The sequence below is a fragment of the Thunnus albacares genome, chromosome 6 (assembly GCF_914725855.1).
Source record: "Thunnus albacares chromosome 6, fThuAlb1.1, whole genome shotgun sequence".
Classification (NCBI taxonomy): Eukaryota; Metazoa; Chordata; class Actinopteri; order Scombriformes; family Scombridae; genus Thunnus; species Thunnus albacares.
In genome coordinates this window covers 16,845,060-16,858,383 of record NC_058111.1, presented here as the reverse complement: position 1 = coordinate 16,858,383, position 13,324 = coordinate 16,845,060, and the positions used below count along the sequence as shown (strand labels likewise).

The 13,324-nt window shown below is 41.0% G+C and overlaps 3 protein-coding genes across 12 annotated transcripts in view; 2 read left to right on the top strand and 1 right to left on the bottom strand.

Moving 5' to 3' along the window:
• Nucleotides 1-1,161, top strand: part of dock10 (dedicator of cytokinesis 10) — a 68,965-nt gene extending 67,804 nt beyond the window's left edge. For all 10 annotated transcript variants that reach the window (XM_044354282.1, XM_044354281.1, XM_044354288.1 and 7 more), the window contains one exon: nucleotides 85-1,161. In XM_044354282.1, the coding sequence (XP_044210217.1) occupies nucleotides 85-143 (59 nt within the window). In that variant the 3' untranslated portion in view covers nucleotides 144-1,161. The remainder of the gene's footprint in view (nucleotides 1-84) is intronic.
• A 3,739-nt stretch (nucleotides 1,162-4,900) lies between these two features.
• Nucleotides 4,901-7,231, top strand: LOC122984025. The gene is made up of 3 exons (XM_044354294.1): nucleotides 4,901-5,365; nucleotides 6,004-6,226; nucleotides 6,335-7,231. The coding sequence occupies exons 1-3, from the start codon at nucleotides 5,029-5,031 to the stop codon at nucleotides 6,462-6,464; spliced, it is 690 nt and encodes a 229-aa protein (XP_044210229.1). The 5' UTR covers nucleotides 4,901-5,028; the 3' UTR covers nucleotides 6,465-7,231.
• Nucleotides 7,223-12,934, bottom strand: LOC122984284 (guanylate cyclase soluble subunit beta-2-like). The gene is made up of 15 exons (XM_044354632.1): nucleotides 12,797-12,934; nucleotides 12,505-12,578; nucleotides 12,214-12,308; nucleotides 11,923-12,083; nucleotides 11,717-11,816; nucleotides 11,398-11,627; nucleotides 11,126-11,213; nucleotides 10,842-10,945; nucleotides 10,514-10,730; nucleotides 10,114-10,434; nucleotides 9,862-10,010; nucleotides 9,548-9,694; nucleotides 8,637-8,791; nucleotides 8,344-8,501; nucleotides 7,223-8,189 (listed from the first exon to the last, which is right to left on the bottom strand). Exons 1-15 carry the CDS (start codon nucleotides 12,932-12,934, stop codon nucleotides 7,828-7,830), a joined length of 2,499 nt encoding a protein of 832 aa, XP_044210567.1. The 3' UTR covers nucleotides 7,223-7,827.
• Between the last annotated feature and the right edge of the window lie 390 nt (nucleotides 12,935-13,324).

The following is a 13,324-nucleotide window of genomic DNA, read 5'->3' as shown; positions in this document are numbered from 1 at the left end:
GAGCCAAACTGTTAGTCTTGATACTGTTCAGCATCTGAATTTTCCTATTCCAATGCCAGCTTTTTTATTCTTGCTCTTGTCCAGATTCCTCACACAAGACAACCAGGAACGGAACGGCACAGCGCCTACTGAATGGCCAGTAGACTCACAGGAAATTCTTTCTTGCCAGGGAGGACATTTTTTTTCTCCCATAAATGGCTTTGGAGCGCCAGTTTGAGCCTCAAAGCAGCTCTTTTGCTTGTTTCTGACTGTAGTTGCTTCCTGCTGCAGCTAGCAGCAGACTAGTGGAACTGTGACTGATGGCAAGTGTAGAGAAAACAAGGGAAGAAGTGTGTAGACTGTGGTCGTGGTAGTCTGTAGTCCTGTCGTTGAACGTTGACTATCTGCAGTAGAGGCCAGGCTGCTGGACTGTTAGCTACTGTTTGTTTTGGTTTTAGAGACTCGATCCATGTGTAGTATGGATTCCCCTGCCCTGCCAACTGATTCATCAGCTTACATACTGACACATACACACTCACAAACAAAAACATACGGTGCATATGTTCATACAACCCAGCACACAAACACACAACATGCGCCTTCTCTCCACAACCCCGTCCCTTTAGAGAACAGTGACCTTACTGAGCTTGAGGTGCGTTCAGCTCTACGTGTAATTCTATATCTGCGTCTTTCTGGTGCATTTTGACGACAATTTTTAAACTTTTTTTCTGTGGAATATCATTGTACTTCAAACTATCGGAAGAGATCTTGTAAGCTAGACTAATGTGAAAAGAAAAAAAAAGATTTGGGTTACAGATCTTAACGAACCAAGCATTTGAAGAGTTGAATGCACCTCTAGTTCCTGTTTGAATGTAGAGCAGCTCCACATTGCTACTTTGTATCCTTGCTAACATTCTGGAAATATCAGCTTGCCGATTTTCAAATGGAAACAAAAAAAAGATATGTTTTGTAACATTTTTATGATTGAAATTGCATTGTTACTGTTATTATTTCATGTACTGTTTTGAATTGTAAATAAGAAATATTAATATTTAAAATGTTTGAAATGTTTCTTTTTATAAAATATACAATATATAAATATTTGTTTAGCTGAATTAAAAAAAGAACAAAAACTAAAGTTTTATGTATAACATTGAAATAAAAATTTGTTAATGTCCAAAACTCATGACTGTATTTCATTAATAATTCCCTCTGTGCTGTACTACTCCAGACTGTTCCTTGACATTTCTTCACCTGCAACATCGGTGTTGGACTTTGCGCCTTATCTTCAGATCACATATCCTCTTACTATAGCTATAAGGAGACTACACTAGTTCATTGACACTTTCCTTTCTATATCTGTATCAGCCCAGGTTTCCAATCATGTTGAAGGAGTAAAATAGCTTTTTGAAATTAAACTGTGCTTTTGCTGCAGCTGTGTTCTCCAGCCCCTCATATCCTGTCTATTGACCAGGCCTGAAACCAGGCAGCAGCTAATTATGGGTAATTGTGAGGTCCTTCGCCTGCACAATAGATGGAAATGTATGAAACAGAAATGTGTAATGAGCAAGCTCAGACTCAAACAATGAAAAAGAAAATCACTTTTTGCTTTGGTTCATGGTGAAGAAGATAATATACAATGGCTGTGTGAATTTTAAATTCATCAGCTTCTAATATAAACTGTATTGTTTCTCCCTCTAAACCACCATTTGTCACGTATGGAGCCATACCAGTGCAGTACAAGTAAATCCTCACCTCTTAGTTGTGCTCTTTATTGTCTGCGATCATATTTTCTTCGAGAAGTAAATGTCCCTCGATTTACTTAATATATTCAGAGATATTTTCCTTAAAAAAGGCCAGTCCAGAAGATGAAAAGACTCTGCTACTTCAAAGCAGCCACATGAAAGAGGTCAATGCTGTTTCTGAGCAGAAGAAAGCTGCCTGGCTGTAGGTCAACCTGCCATGTTATCTCTCCACCATATGTCACAAGCACAGTGCTGCTATGTTTCTACCTTGAAATGTAAACATGTCAAACAGTCATTTTATAACTCAGGCACTGACTACTGTTGGAAATGGCCGACTCTGAAAGCAATAGTGCTTTGTTTTGGATCATTGATTTCTTTTTCATTCAGGGGAGGTTAGAAGAAAGTCAGTAGCCAAATGACTCTAAATCCGAGCAGTTCAGTTTAGATGTGATGGAGCCCAGAGGCTCTCATGCTGACTTCTCTGTCTGTCTGTTTCTGATTGTTTGTTGTGTTTGCCCTGCAGCTTTGTTTTCTTTGGTGCTTTGTGTTTTCATTTTGAGTCAGTGTTGCACTATAAGGACAATGGAAGAATGAACTTCCACTATTTTGCTCGTGTGTAGGCATCTAAGATATTATCTTCGAGTAGAAATTAGTGAAGAGGATAATTCTGTTTTAATTGATAACTGGTAGACAATTGGATGAGTTTTTGCATCAACATCTGTACTCTCAATAAAAACCGATTTGCTGTTTGTTAAAGATCCCCTCCACACAGGTTTTAATAAGTATAAAAAGACTCTGGACTGGATAATAATTAGTGTCTAATATGGTTTTTCCACAAAATTCCCTTGTTAGAAATTCTTAAAATTTAATCTTACTCTTTACCTCATTGAAAACTTCTGGCTCTATGAATATGCAAATATTGCTCATTTCAAAATTTGAATTTGTTTTTTTGAAATTGAAATTTTTTCTCAAGTTTTCCTGGTCACTTCTGTGATTCGCATATTGGACCACGAATGGCTTCCAAACAAGTAGCAATGTCACAAATCATGCTAATACATTTGCTCCTTAAACTCAGATTTAAGGTGAACTCAGAGAAACTTTCTCCCTTCAGCAGATGAATGTGAAAACATCCTTCTAGTGTCAAACTCTGCACATACTGTAAGTCATTCTGCACAGTGAAGCTCAGATATCCATGTGAAATAAAAATAAGCAACACTGTTGAGTGAAGGGGGACTTATAGTATTTTTTTGTGTAACTGCTATACCTAAAATGACTCTTGGTTGTATGTTGTTTTGTCTGGAGTATCAAAGTTCATGCTCTGTTTGCCTTTCTGTTACTGCAAATGTTGGTCCATTAGGTAAAGTAACTTTATTATTGTAGTTTTCTTCAAGTGCCTCCATAAGTGCTTCAGCATGAAAAATTTCTAAACTGAATATTGAGGCTTCTTACCGGTCTGTGTTCTTTTTGCGAAAAGAAACTCAAAAAGTGCGCTTATAATGACCAATGGCAAATGAAATCATTCATATAAACATTCGTTCATAATAAAAAATGAGAATACCTTAATTAACTGAAAGTGAAATGACACATTAAAATGTAGCATGTGCTCTGACATACAACGATTTTCCGTGGGATCCGGTGTCAGTATTTTCCCATAGTTAAGTATAATTAAAGGCCATGCAGAGAGAGAGCGACAGAGTGGTTGTTTACTTATTGATGCTAAGCCTGAAGTTGGGACGCTGCACATAAAAGCAGGTTAAGTGGCACTGAACACACAGCTGGTGGTAAAAGACAGCATGCAGTCCTCTGTCTCTCTGACTTGTCTGACTTCGTCTCGGCCTGACAAGACAGCTCGACACATTTATATCTCTGTCTCTTCACTCTCCCTCTGTGGTTGCACACCTGAGGCGCAGATTGAGTTTCACTGACCTCCTATCTCTTCCATAATAAACTCCTTTCCTTTCAGCCCACCAGTATTTCTCTCCATGTCAGTCTCATCTCTCTCACCCCCCCCCCCCCCCACCCCCCCACCCCCTCCTCCCTCTCTGTAGCCTATTTTGTGAACCAGAAAGAGGGGGCTGATTGGGTTTCTCTCCTCTACAGACTGGCTTATGTGCACCTGTCTCCCTCACAGTGGCCTAGACTTTAGGAGGGTCAGGTTGCTTTGAGCCAGCAGCATTCAGTCCAGGTCACAGACGACAAGACCTGGTTACACCGTAGCTACAATATCTCAACTGTACAATATTTATTACTTTCTTCTATATTAGTGCACAGTATGAATTCAGTGTGAGTCACGTCAGCTAAGCTACAGGTGCGCTCAATGATTGTTTGGTCTATTCATAACGGGTTACAACCTGTGGCCACATGAACTCCATCGCAGCACCTGACCATACAGTCCCGACTGTGGAAGCCCCATTGAGTGTAATTATCTGTAATTTTCTCCTTTGTGTGCCCTCCGCCTGCATTTGATGTCCTTTGCAGTGATTCCTTCTCTTATTATTTATCAAACGCCTGCTTTGTTTTCATGTGTTTTCTTTTCCAAGGCTGTCTGTCATCATTGGGCTGACCTCCTGACCCCTTTCTTGATGAAGCAACATGCATATTTAGATCTTTAATAGGCTGAAAATAGAGGCCAACCAACCCACATGTCTCTCCGTCTCCATCTTATGAATGAAATGGATGAAACCTCATTGTGCATGGGCTCCTGTTGTATACATGAACACATTTTATACAAATGTACCTTCTTTTTAATGATCTGCCCTATAAAAAAGATATCTTATCACATCTAGAACAGAGATAAATACTGAAAGGTAGCCTTTTTTATGTTCTGTCCTAGATTTATCTTCGCTGACAGATTTAATTAATATTTTAGAGGGAGGATATTGTAATCCCAAAAGAGACATGTGCATTACAAGAGGGAGTATGAGGTGCCAAAACAAATCTGATCACTCCCATCTTTTCTTGGGCTAAAACATGAAGTTGTTACACTTGTTGTGGGGCAAGAAAGCTGTCAAAACCTCATAGCTATTTCTGATCATGCAGGTTTAGTAGGTCTCTTGCCATTCAAGCTCTGGCGCAGTGCACATTTCATTTCCGGCCCCTGCTTAGTTTTCCTGAAACTGGACGCCGGGGCTGATTAATAAAACATCCTTTGTGTGCTGCTGGCTGATCACCGGAGCCCTTTCAGCTGTATAAGTGGTGAAAGGCGACATAATCTCCCCAGAACAAGATCTGGACTGAGATTGAGAGCCACAAACAACACAGACAGACACACGGCAGAGGGACCTCAAAAAGACCCTGGACCAACATGTTAAAACCCGAGCAGCACGGTGAGCTCCTGCTACACGACTCCCCGCCAGTCTTCGGGAAGCCGTGGTACTGGCAGCGCAGCAGCAGCACCATGGAGAGCACCCGCAGCCTGGCGCAGGTCATCATGGAGATGCGCGACGAAATCAAGAAGCTGGAGGCGGAGAACCGCGAGCTGCGGGGAGACTACGGTCGGCGGTCATTTGGGGCCATGCCAGGGGAAGCAAGCACGGTGTCTTCAGGACCAGAGCAGCGAGCGGGAATGGAGGAAAACCCTTATGTGAACCTGAGACGAAATGCGTCTGCGCCGGTCCTGGAGCTGGAGGGACAATATAAGGGTAAGAGGAAAGGTGGTTGCGTTCAAGTCTGTGGTTTTACTACTTCGTTGGACATCTAAAGTTATAAGACACATAAATACAGCACCTGAAAAAGAGATTTAATGCACAATGTCTGCTGTAAAGTAAGATGGTTGTAAAAAAGTAGACATATTTAACCAAACTCATGTATTCTTCATTTCATTTCATTTCCCACTACACTAAAACCATGAGTAAACGAATGGAGAATTTCATGAAGTTATAGGGAGGCACACAAGAGATACTTAAAAAAAGATACTTTGACTTTTAGTGTCTAGTGTAGATTAAGCTCAAAAACCACTGGATCCTGTATTTCCCATAATGCAACACAATAGATTATTTTGTTAGACCACTCCCTGCCAGGTGAATGTCCACTCTTTTAAATTTCTTTAACCTACTCAGTTTGTAACGCAGGCATTCTGTTCAAAATTTGAAGTCTCAAGCCTGTTTTCACAGGTAAAGTTAACTGAGCTTCATATGTAAAATTAGTGGAGTGACCCTTTAATTGACCCTTTTGACATTGTATTTTGATAGAAATTCACTTCTTATTCACAGAAATGAGTTTTCTCTCTGTTTCTATTCAATAATCCATCACAATGTGTCATGTTACTGTCATTTCACAGAGAACACTGTCATGACTGTCCGAAGGTACTCCATAAGCTCCAACCTGTCTGGGGTGACCATGAGAGAGGGAATGACTGACAGGGTGCGGCAGAGTGACTCTGGATGGGGAAGACTACAAGAGGAAATCCAGCATGGGAATGGCATCTTTGCTAACTCCGCCAGAGGAGAAGTGGGAAAAGTTACCAACAGGCATTCCCTGCAGGAATACGTACACAAAAACAGGTACAGACAGGCCTATCACGTACTTTTGATATATAAACATTGTTAATGTTAGGCTTGACCTTTGAGCTTTGAGGTTATAATGCTCTTCTGGTTTATTTGACCCTCCAGGGCCAAGGTAAAAACTGTCACATTCCTTCTACCTGTGGATGACATTTACACCAACCGGCCAGTTCTCACCAAGCCCCAGGAGGAGCCTAAAATCACTGAGTTGGCTTCCATCACTGAAACTGATTCTTGAGAGAAGCAGCGGAAGGACTTTTAAAGACTTTGGATGTGGCCACGGGACAAAATGTAGACACGAATTGAGCCTCTTGTGACCTGAAACAGGTTAGCCTCTTCATCTAGGTCAATGTAGATTGGTGCTCTTACTGAGTGAGCCAGCAGACCGATTTTATCACACCTGACCACACAAACAGAAGACTCTGGTTACAGGTGTTGTTTTCATCTAGCCATGGCAATCCAGGCCCCTGGTCAACGGTGATGAGACACGGGCCCCTCTGCAGCGAGGATCAGATGTCTGGACTCCTCTCTCAACCCAGGCTGTTGTTTTGGAGTGAGACACACACCTGCAGGTGACGGCCCTTTTACGGACCATTGTGGTCACTGATTCTGGCCTCGTGAGCAACACCAGACTCATTATTTATTCATCCTTGTTCATTTTCTCATTGTAAACTGAAATGCGGCCTGCGTGTGTGTTTAAACACATGACCTGTTTCTTGACAGTATTCCCAAAGAGTGTATTTTTTTAATCTGAATCATTTGCTTTCATGTATGGAAGGCTCCTTATAAATAAACCAGTGTTTGAATATTAAAGTAAAGCACCTTTAACAGTCATTGTAAGGTATTACCTGTGACATATGCAGTGTTTATGAACTGTTTTGACAAATCTTAAGATCCTCATTTATTTTTATCATTATATTGTACTGTTGTCCTCATTGTGGGGAGGTTTTCATAAAATAAAAAAAAAAAAACAAGAATAATACAGTGGTATGACATTAAAGTGTTGATAATACAGCTGCATTTTCCAACTAGTAAAAAGCAGCACTAATAAAAAGTTGTCTTTTGAAGTTCACATTTGCTGAATTAATGCATTTCCCAGTGTTTTTGTATTAGCTTGCACACCAAGGAAGGCATCAGCCAAATTGTTGCTTATGCTAGCAAATTAACTTCAAAAGACTGCTTTTTACCCTGAGTGCAAACCAGTTTACCTTTAACTGGATGTTGCAGATTTTTCTGGTTTAAATGGAACAGGTACACAAGGGTGAGTATTGTGATCCTTCACTTCTTAACTGAATCAGATTACATTGCTAGTTAGTAAACTCATAGGATTTATTTGTAGCAAATCACTGACACATTTATTATTTAGTAACAGATACAAGCTAAACATATACTGTCAACTTTATAACATAACATTTGATCTGTGACATTGAAAGTATCACACATCAACACAAAGGAGACATTTAGTCTGCACTATACTCACAATGCAGAGAATGCTGCTGGCTAATCTAACACAGTTTTTTCAATGGATGTTGTTCAGCAGCAAAGCCACTTAAATACATGGCACCTTGGTTGATAAATCATTTATCTATCCTATTCCCAGCTCACAAGACAACACAGAACCTGGTTCGGGTGTGTTTGTTATGATAGTTGGTTTCCATAGCAGCAGTAATTGAGTGTTGTTCCTCAGTGTCCACGTGGCTGTCGATGTGTATTCTATTGACATTTTTCTTTCTGTTTTTGACCTCAGTTTGGCCAAATTCATCGGTATCTTTTAACTGGTCCAGAGATCCATCCTCTAACTGATCATCTGTGTGCAGGCTTCCGTAGCTCTCTGAGTCCCGGGGCTTGATAGCTGGGCAGGTCTGGGGATCAGACATATGTGATGTCGGTGGGGGTTCACTCAGGCTGTCTCCATATTTCATAGGGATCAAGCAAAGGTCATCCCTGTGCTGCCGCTGAACAGCTACGTCAGAGTAAGAGAGGGAAAGAGAACAATCATGTAGTGCTGATAAAAACCGCACAACATTGCCAATTGAATGTCCATGTTCTCAAGTTTAAGGACAAAGAGTAAGTCATTAGAAACAGAATTAGAGGGATTTGTCAGACAGCAAACACACCTGGTCTTTGGATTCCAGCCTCTAAATCTGAGAGACCCATGATCTGCTGCTCGCTGACCCCCAGGTTCCTTTCAAGAAAGTAAGTGGTCATCCTGCCCTTCCCCTTCACCTCGATCTCACCTCGCTTCTGGATAACAAAGCCTTTATTCTTCAGAGCACTGAGAAACATGGACAACAGAGGATGTGGAGATAAAAGGGGTTAACAAGTAAGACAGCATCACAGGGTTCACAGGATATGTCCGAATGTGTGTGTGAATTCATTTGTTTTCATGCATAAATGTGTCTGTCCTCACTCATAGACGGTTGGGCTCAGATGGATCTTGTCGGGGAGGCCGTGACTCTCCATACGAGAGGCAGTGTTGACGGTGTCTCCAAACAGACAGTAGCGAGGCATCTTCTCTCCAACTACACCTGCCAGTACGGGACCACTGTGGAGACCCACACGGATCTAAATGCAATATAACAGATGCTGTATAAGAAAGAAATCCATGTAAATAAACTTATAAAAACATGTATTAAATTTGCCTCAGTCTTTTACACCGCAAAATATCAACACACACACTACCGGTCCAAAGTTGTTGTTTTTTCCAGTTTTTATTGAAATTTAAATGGTACAAAAGTGAGAGCTAAACTATCAGAGGTAAAAAAAAAAAAAAACCTTCAGAGTTTAAAAAAGGTGTCCAGCTCTTTTGCTGGATCCAGAGTTGGCAACTTGCACACTCCACAGCATTTTACAGAGCCATGCAATACCCTGTGGTCTACGCCTAGTTGGTCAGGGGTTCATCCTACAGCAAGATAATGATCCACAACATACTTCCAGACTGTGTCTGAACTAACTGAGGATGAACTGGACAGACGGGTGAAAGCAAAGCAACCTGAAAATGCAGTACATTTGTGGGAACTTCTGCAACAGTGTTGGGAAGAACTTTCCGAACAATATTTGACTTCATTTGTACAAACTGTGTGTTTGGCTGTTATATCTACAAAAAGTAGCTACTTTGATGAGTTAAAAATTTGGATTATATTTTGCTAAACAAAGACATTCCATAATTTCTTTTTTTTTTAATCTACAATTGTTTATTTGTGCTATGCTTTAATTTCAATATTGAGACATTAAACTACGTAAATTTAAAAAATTTAGGTGTTTTAAAATTTTTTGACTGGAAGTATATATTTCAGCAATGTAGTGAAAGCACTCCTGTACCTGAATGGGCCCTCCTGTCACAGGGTTAATCACCTCTCTGGCAGCCAAAATCATACCGAGGGCAAAGTTGGCGACCCTCTCAGCATGGCTAGAGACAGGTATGGGAACCCCACCTACCACCATGTAGGCATCCCCTATGGTCTCAACCTGGGAAACAAATACATTTGAGGTCTCCCATTATACCGGGGATTGCCAAGTTTAGTCAGATCAAATGATTCAAAAAATAATTTTTTTCCATCTGTAACTGAGATAAAAAACAAATTTACAAATATTTGTTCCTGTAACATGAAAAGGGTCAAATCTGTTGTGTGTACCTTGTAAACATTATGCACAGTTGTGAGTCGGTCAAATCGGAGGTACATGGAGTTAAGCATGAGGACGATTTGGATGGGTTCACACATGGAACAGATATTAGTGAAGGTCACCACATCACTGAACAGTATGGTGCACTCTTTGAATTCTCCTATAGGATACACAAACACATAGACACACAGAAGTTGTATTAGATAGAGTTATAAACATGAACACTCTGATTATTCAATATTAAGGCTTTGCATTCCATTAACCTGCTTCTACTGTCTTGCCCTCTTTCAGCTGATTGGCTACATGCTTGGGCAACATGGCGTACAGCAAGTTCTCTGTCTTTCTCCTCTCCTCCTCCAGGTGTTGAGACAGGAGGCGGAGCTCCTCCTTCTTCCTCTCCAACTGATTGGACAACTCGATTTCAGCCAGTCGCTGCTGATTAAGCAGGATGAGGTCGCGGGTGACGTCATGGGGGGCGATGTCAGAAATGTGCATGTCTCGCTCCTCCAGCTCCTGAAGGCTTCTTAGCAGAGGAGATGCTTGATAGAGCATACAGTCGAGAGAGGGCATCCAGATCATCTGACCTATGAGGAGAAAACATGAATAATGTTTCCATCTGGTTAAGGTAGACAGTATATAGAGTCAGATTTTTTTGTCCTCTACCTCTTAACTGCAGCATGGGTCTGTTGTTCCACACCTCAGGCATCATGTCCCTGATTGTCTGCAGCACAAAGTGGCTGTTGATGAACTTCCTGATGCTTGAGATGGTGAAGGTGACCTCAGGATGCACGATGCTGAAGTACTGGTTCAGGTGGATGCTCATATTCTGGAGCCCAGGGACGATCCTCTGGAGATTTACTCCGGCCTGGTGCACCACCAGCTGCCTCAGACACCACCAGGATCACTCCAGTTAATTTGACTGAATTGTTTTCCAGACATGTAAAACCCTGCTAATACATTGTATTTTTAAGTTAAATTTGGTCTTTTGTACCTGCTCATCGAAGACTATATGGAATGGGAAAGCTTGGCAGAAAGTCTTCAGATCAATGTTAAGGGTCATAGGATACACTGGCTCAAAACCCCTCAACAGTTTTCCTGGGTGGTGAAACAAACAGTGGAAAGACACACACGTAAAGGTTTTTTTTTTTTTTTTTTTTGCTTTTGGCTGTCATGGGTACAAAGCACAAAACATTCCAGTTATGGTGTGTGATGTAGCATCTGACTACTGCCTGAGCCTGTTGCTCCAAGGGTTGTGTGTGTGTGTCTGAACTGTACCTTTCCCAAGGCGGACCAGCCCTCTAATTGTCTCCCAGTGATTCCTGTAGATGGAGAAACTGACACTGGATCTCTTTTGATGGAGGGGCTGAGGACATGGAGAGGACAGAGTCAGAATTTGTTTACTGGCATGGTTTATTTTTCCCCACAGATTGCTCACAGAGAAAGAAGACACTACAATCAAGTACACATATAGCCTTTATAGAGTAGCTTTACAGGATAATGTTTGCTTTTTTACATCAACACCCTGTCTCACAGATTATCAATCTAACCTCTTTAATCCAAATCATAGCATTGTGTCTGTTAGCCAAAGTTTGGATGGATTGGGTCCTTGGAAAAGCCCCAGTTTTACTGCTGGACTTGGCTTCAGTAGCTGGCCACTGTGTTACCAAGAAAACCACATGCTCTTTCTTCCCAGTTCTTTCCAGTTCCTCCAGCTGGTTGACAATTTCCATTGATATCTCACTGTTGAAAAAGTCTTTAGCAACAGCTCCAATAATACCTGCAGGAGACAGTGTGTGTTACTTGACTCAGTTGGCGTATGTATGATAATAGTGCAAGAACAGATGTTTTACTAGATGTTTGTAGTACCGGGAACAATGTGGCAGAGCCCTCTGCGGTCTGAGTAATAGTGGAGAAGCATTGTACCATCAGGGTTCCTCTCCACCCGAAATGATGGCGCATTCATTTCCTGCAGGAATCAAACAATCAGCACTACAGATTTTTCTACTCGTTGCAGCAACAATACATTCAAAACAAGAGACATATAGACAGAAAGCAGACATGGGAGCAGGCACCTTGTAGGAGAGGGCGAGGTAGCTGTGAAGTGCATCTAAATTCTCAGTGAATTCAAATAAATTTCCTCCAAGAGTCCGGAGCATGTGGTCATAGCCTGAGCGTTTGCAAAACTCGAAAAAATATTCTCCGAACTGCCTCAAGACAACTTCTGGCTTCACTCCTGCCAAAAAACAAGAGCATAACCACCGAATATACAGACATGAATTCATTTGGAAAATTGTTATTTTTATATTGGTTTCCAATTTTAAAAAGTACATTTTGAAATAGTATTCAAATAGGTCAGGATTTACCCAGCAGCTTGCAGGCTTCTGCTACTAACTGCATGGTGATTTCATCTTTATAGCTTTCATATGTCAAGAACGTGTCCTGGACCCCAGCTTCATCCCTGTACATGACGATGATGATTATTATTTTGGGAAAAGAGGTGTTCTAAGCAGAAAAACAGCAAAACTGGCGTAGAAATGCTGTTTTGTTGATTTAGATGTTTAATTATTTACCAATTCTTACTCAAAGTAACCCGCAGTGATTTTTTTTTGATCAAGTCTAAAAAAAAAACAGTCGTTAAAAGAAATTTCTCTTACCTGAGCTTGAGCCACGTCTCCTCGCCAAACTTTTCAACTACCAGCGATTTCAAACAGGTGTTAATAAATCCATACTGTCAGGAAATAAAAGGGAAGCTTTCAAACAGGGTGGTGTTGAATTCTGGTGAAATGTTACTATTTATAATACAAACAAAAATTCTGTAAAAGCAGCATACCATATCTCCCAGTATCTCCACCAGACACTTTTCCCGTCAGGGCATCTCCGTCATATCGCTCTTTCTGCGCAGCAAATAAACCCTCACTGACTGTAAGAAAAGTATGAAAGCTTCACAGAACAGTCACAGTCTCTGGGACCAACACAACCTGGGACACATGGAGACAAACAGTCCAGAGCTGACGGAGCTGTCCAGTCCAGTCTGGTGCTGAAATCAATGATTTGCCCTGCAGTGTTGGCGGGAGACGCGCTCATTTCATCTGCAGCTCATGGTGCTGTATAAGGACAGGCCTGACAAATACTGTGCCGCTTGAGTACAGTGTGATATACAGAAAAGTCACGGTTAACTTCTTCCTCAGTAGCAGCTTCACTAGAGCATTTTTAAAAATTTTTTTACTTGACTGTTAGGCCTGTAGTGTTTTTTATTTGCATAATTTAAAATATTACTTCACTGACGCATATTCTCGCCGTGCATATGGACTGAAAGGAATCTATAATGTTTTATTAATGTATTGTTTATTTATATTTATGTGAAATCAGAATTTTTAACCCTCATCCTACCAACATATTTAACATACAAGGACTAACGACTGGGGACCCCAAGAATAAACTACTGTAAGTAACAATCGTCATAGCAAAATGTTA

Bases quoted from the DNA above. Each gene is read 5' to 3' on its own strand.
- LOC122984025 (XM_044354294.1), top strand. From the start codon at position 5,029: ATGTTAAAACCCGAGCAGCACGGTGAGCTCCTGCTACACGACTCCCCG. The intron at 5,366-6,003 runs GTAAGAGGAAAG...GTCATTTCACAG, and splicing joins GCTGGAGGGACAATATAAGG to AGAACACTGTCATGACTGTC. The intron at 6,227-6,334 runs GTACAGACAGGC...TTGACCCTCCAG, and splicing joins GAATACGTACACAAAAACAG to GGCCAAGGTAAAAACTGTCA.
- LOC122984284 (XM_044354632.1), bottom strand. From the start codon at position 12,934: ATGAGCGCGTCTCCCGCCAACACTGCAGGGCAAATCATTGATTTCAGC. The intron at 11,628-11,716 runs GTACTACAAACA...TGTCTCCTGCAG, and splicing joins GCTCTGCCACATTGTTCCCG to GTATTATTGGAGCTGTTGCT. The intron at 11,214-11,397 runs GTTAGATTGATA...CCATGTCCTCAG, and splicing joins CTATGATTTGGATTAAAGAG to CCCCTCCATCAAAAGAGATC.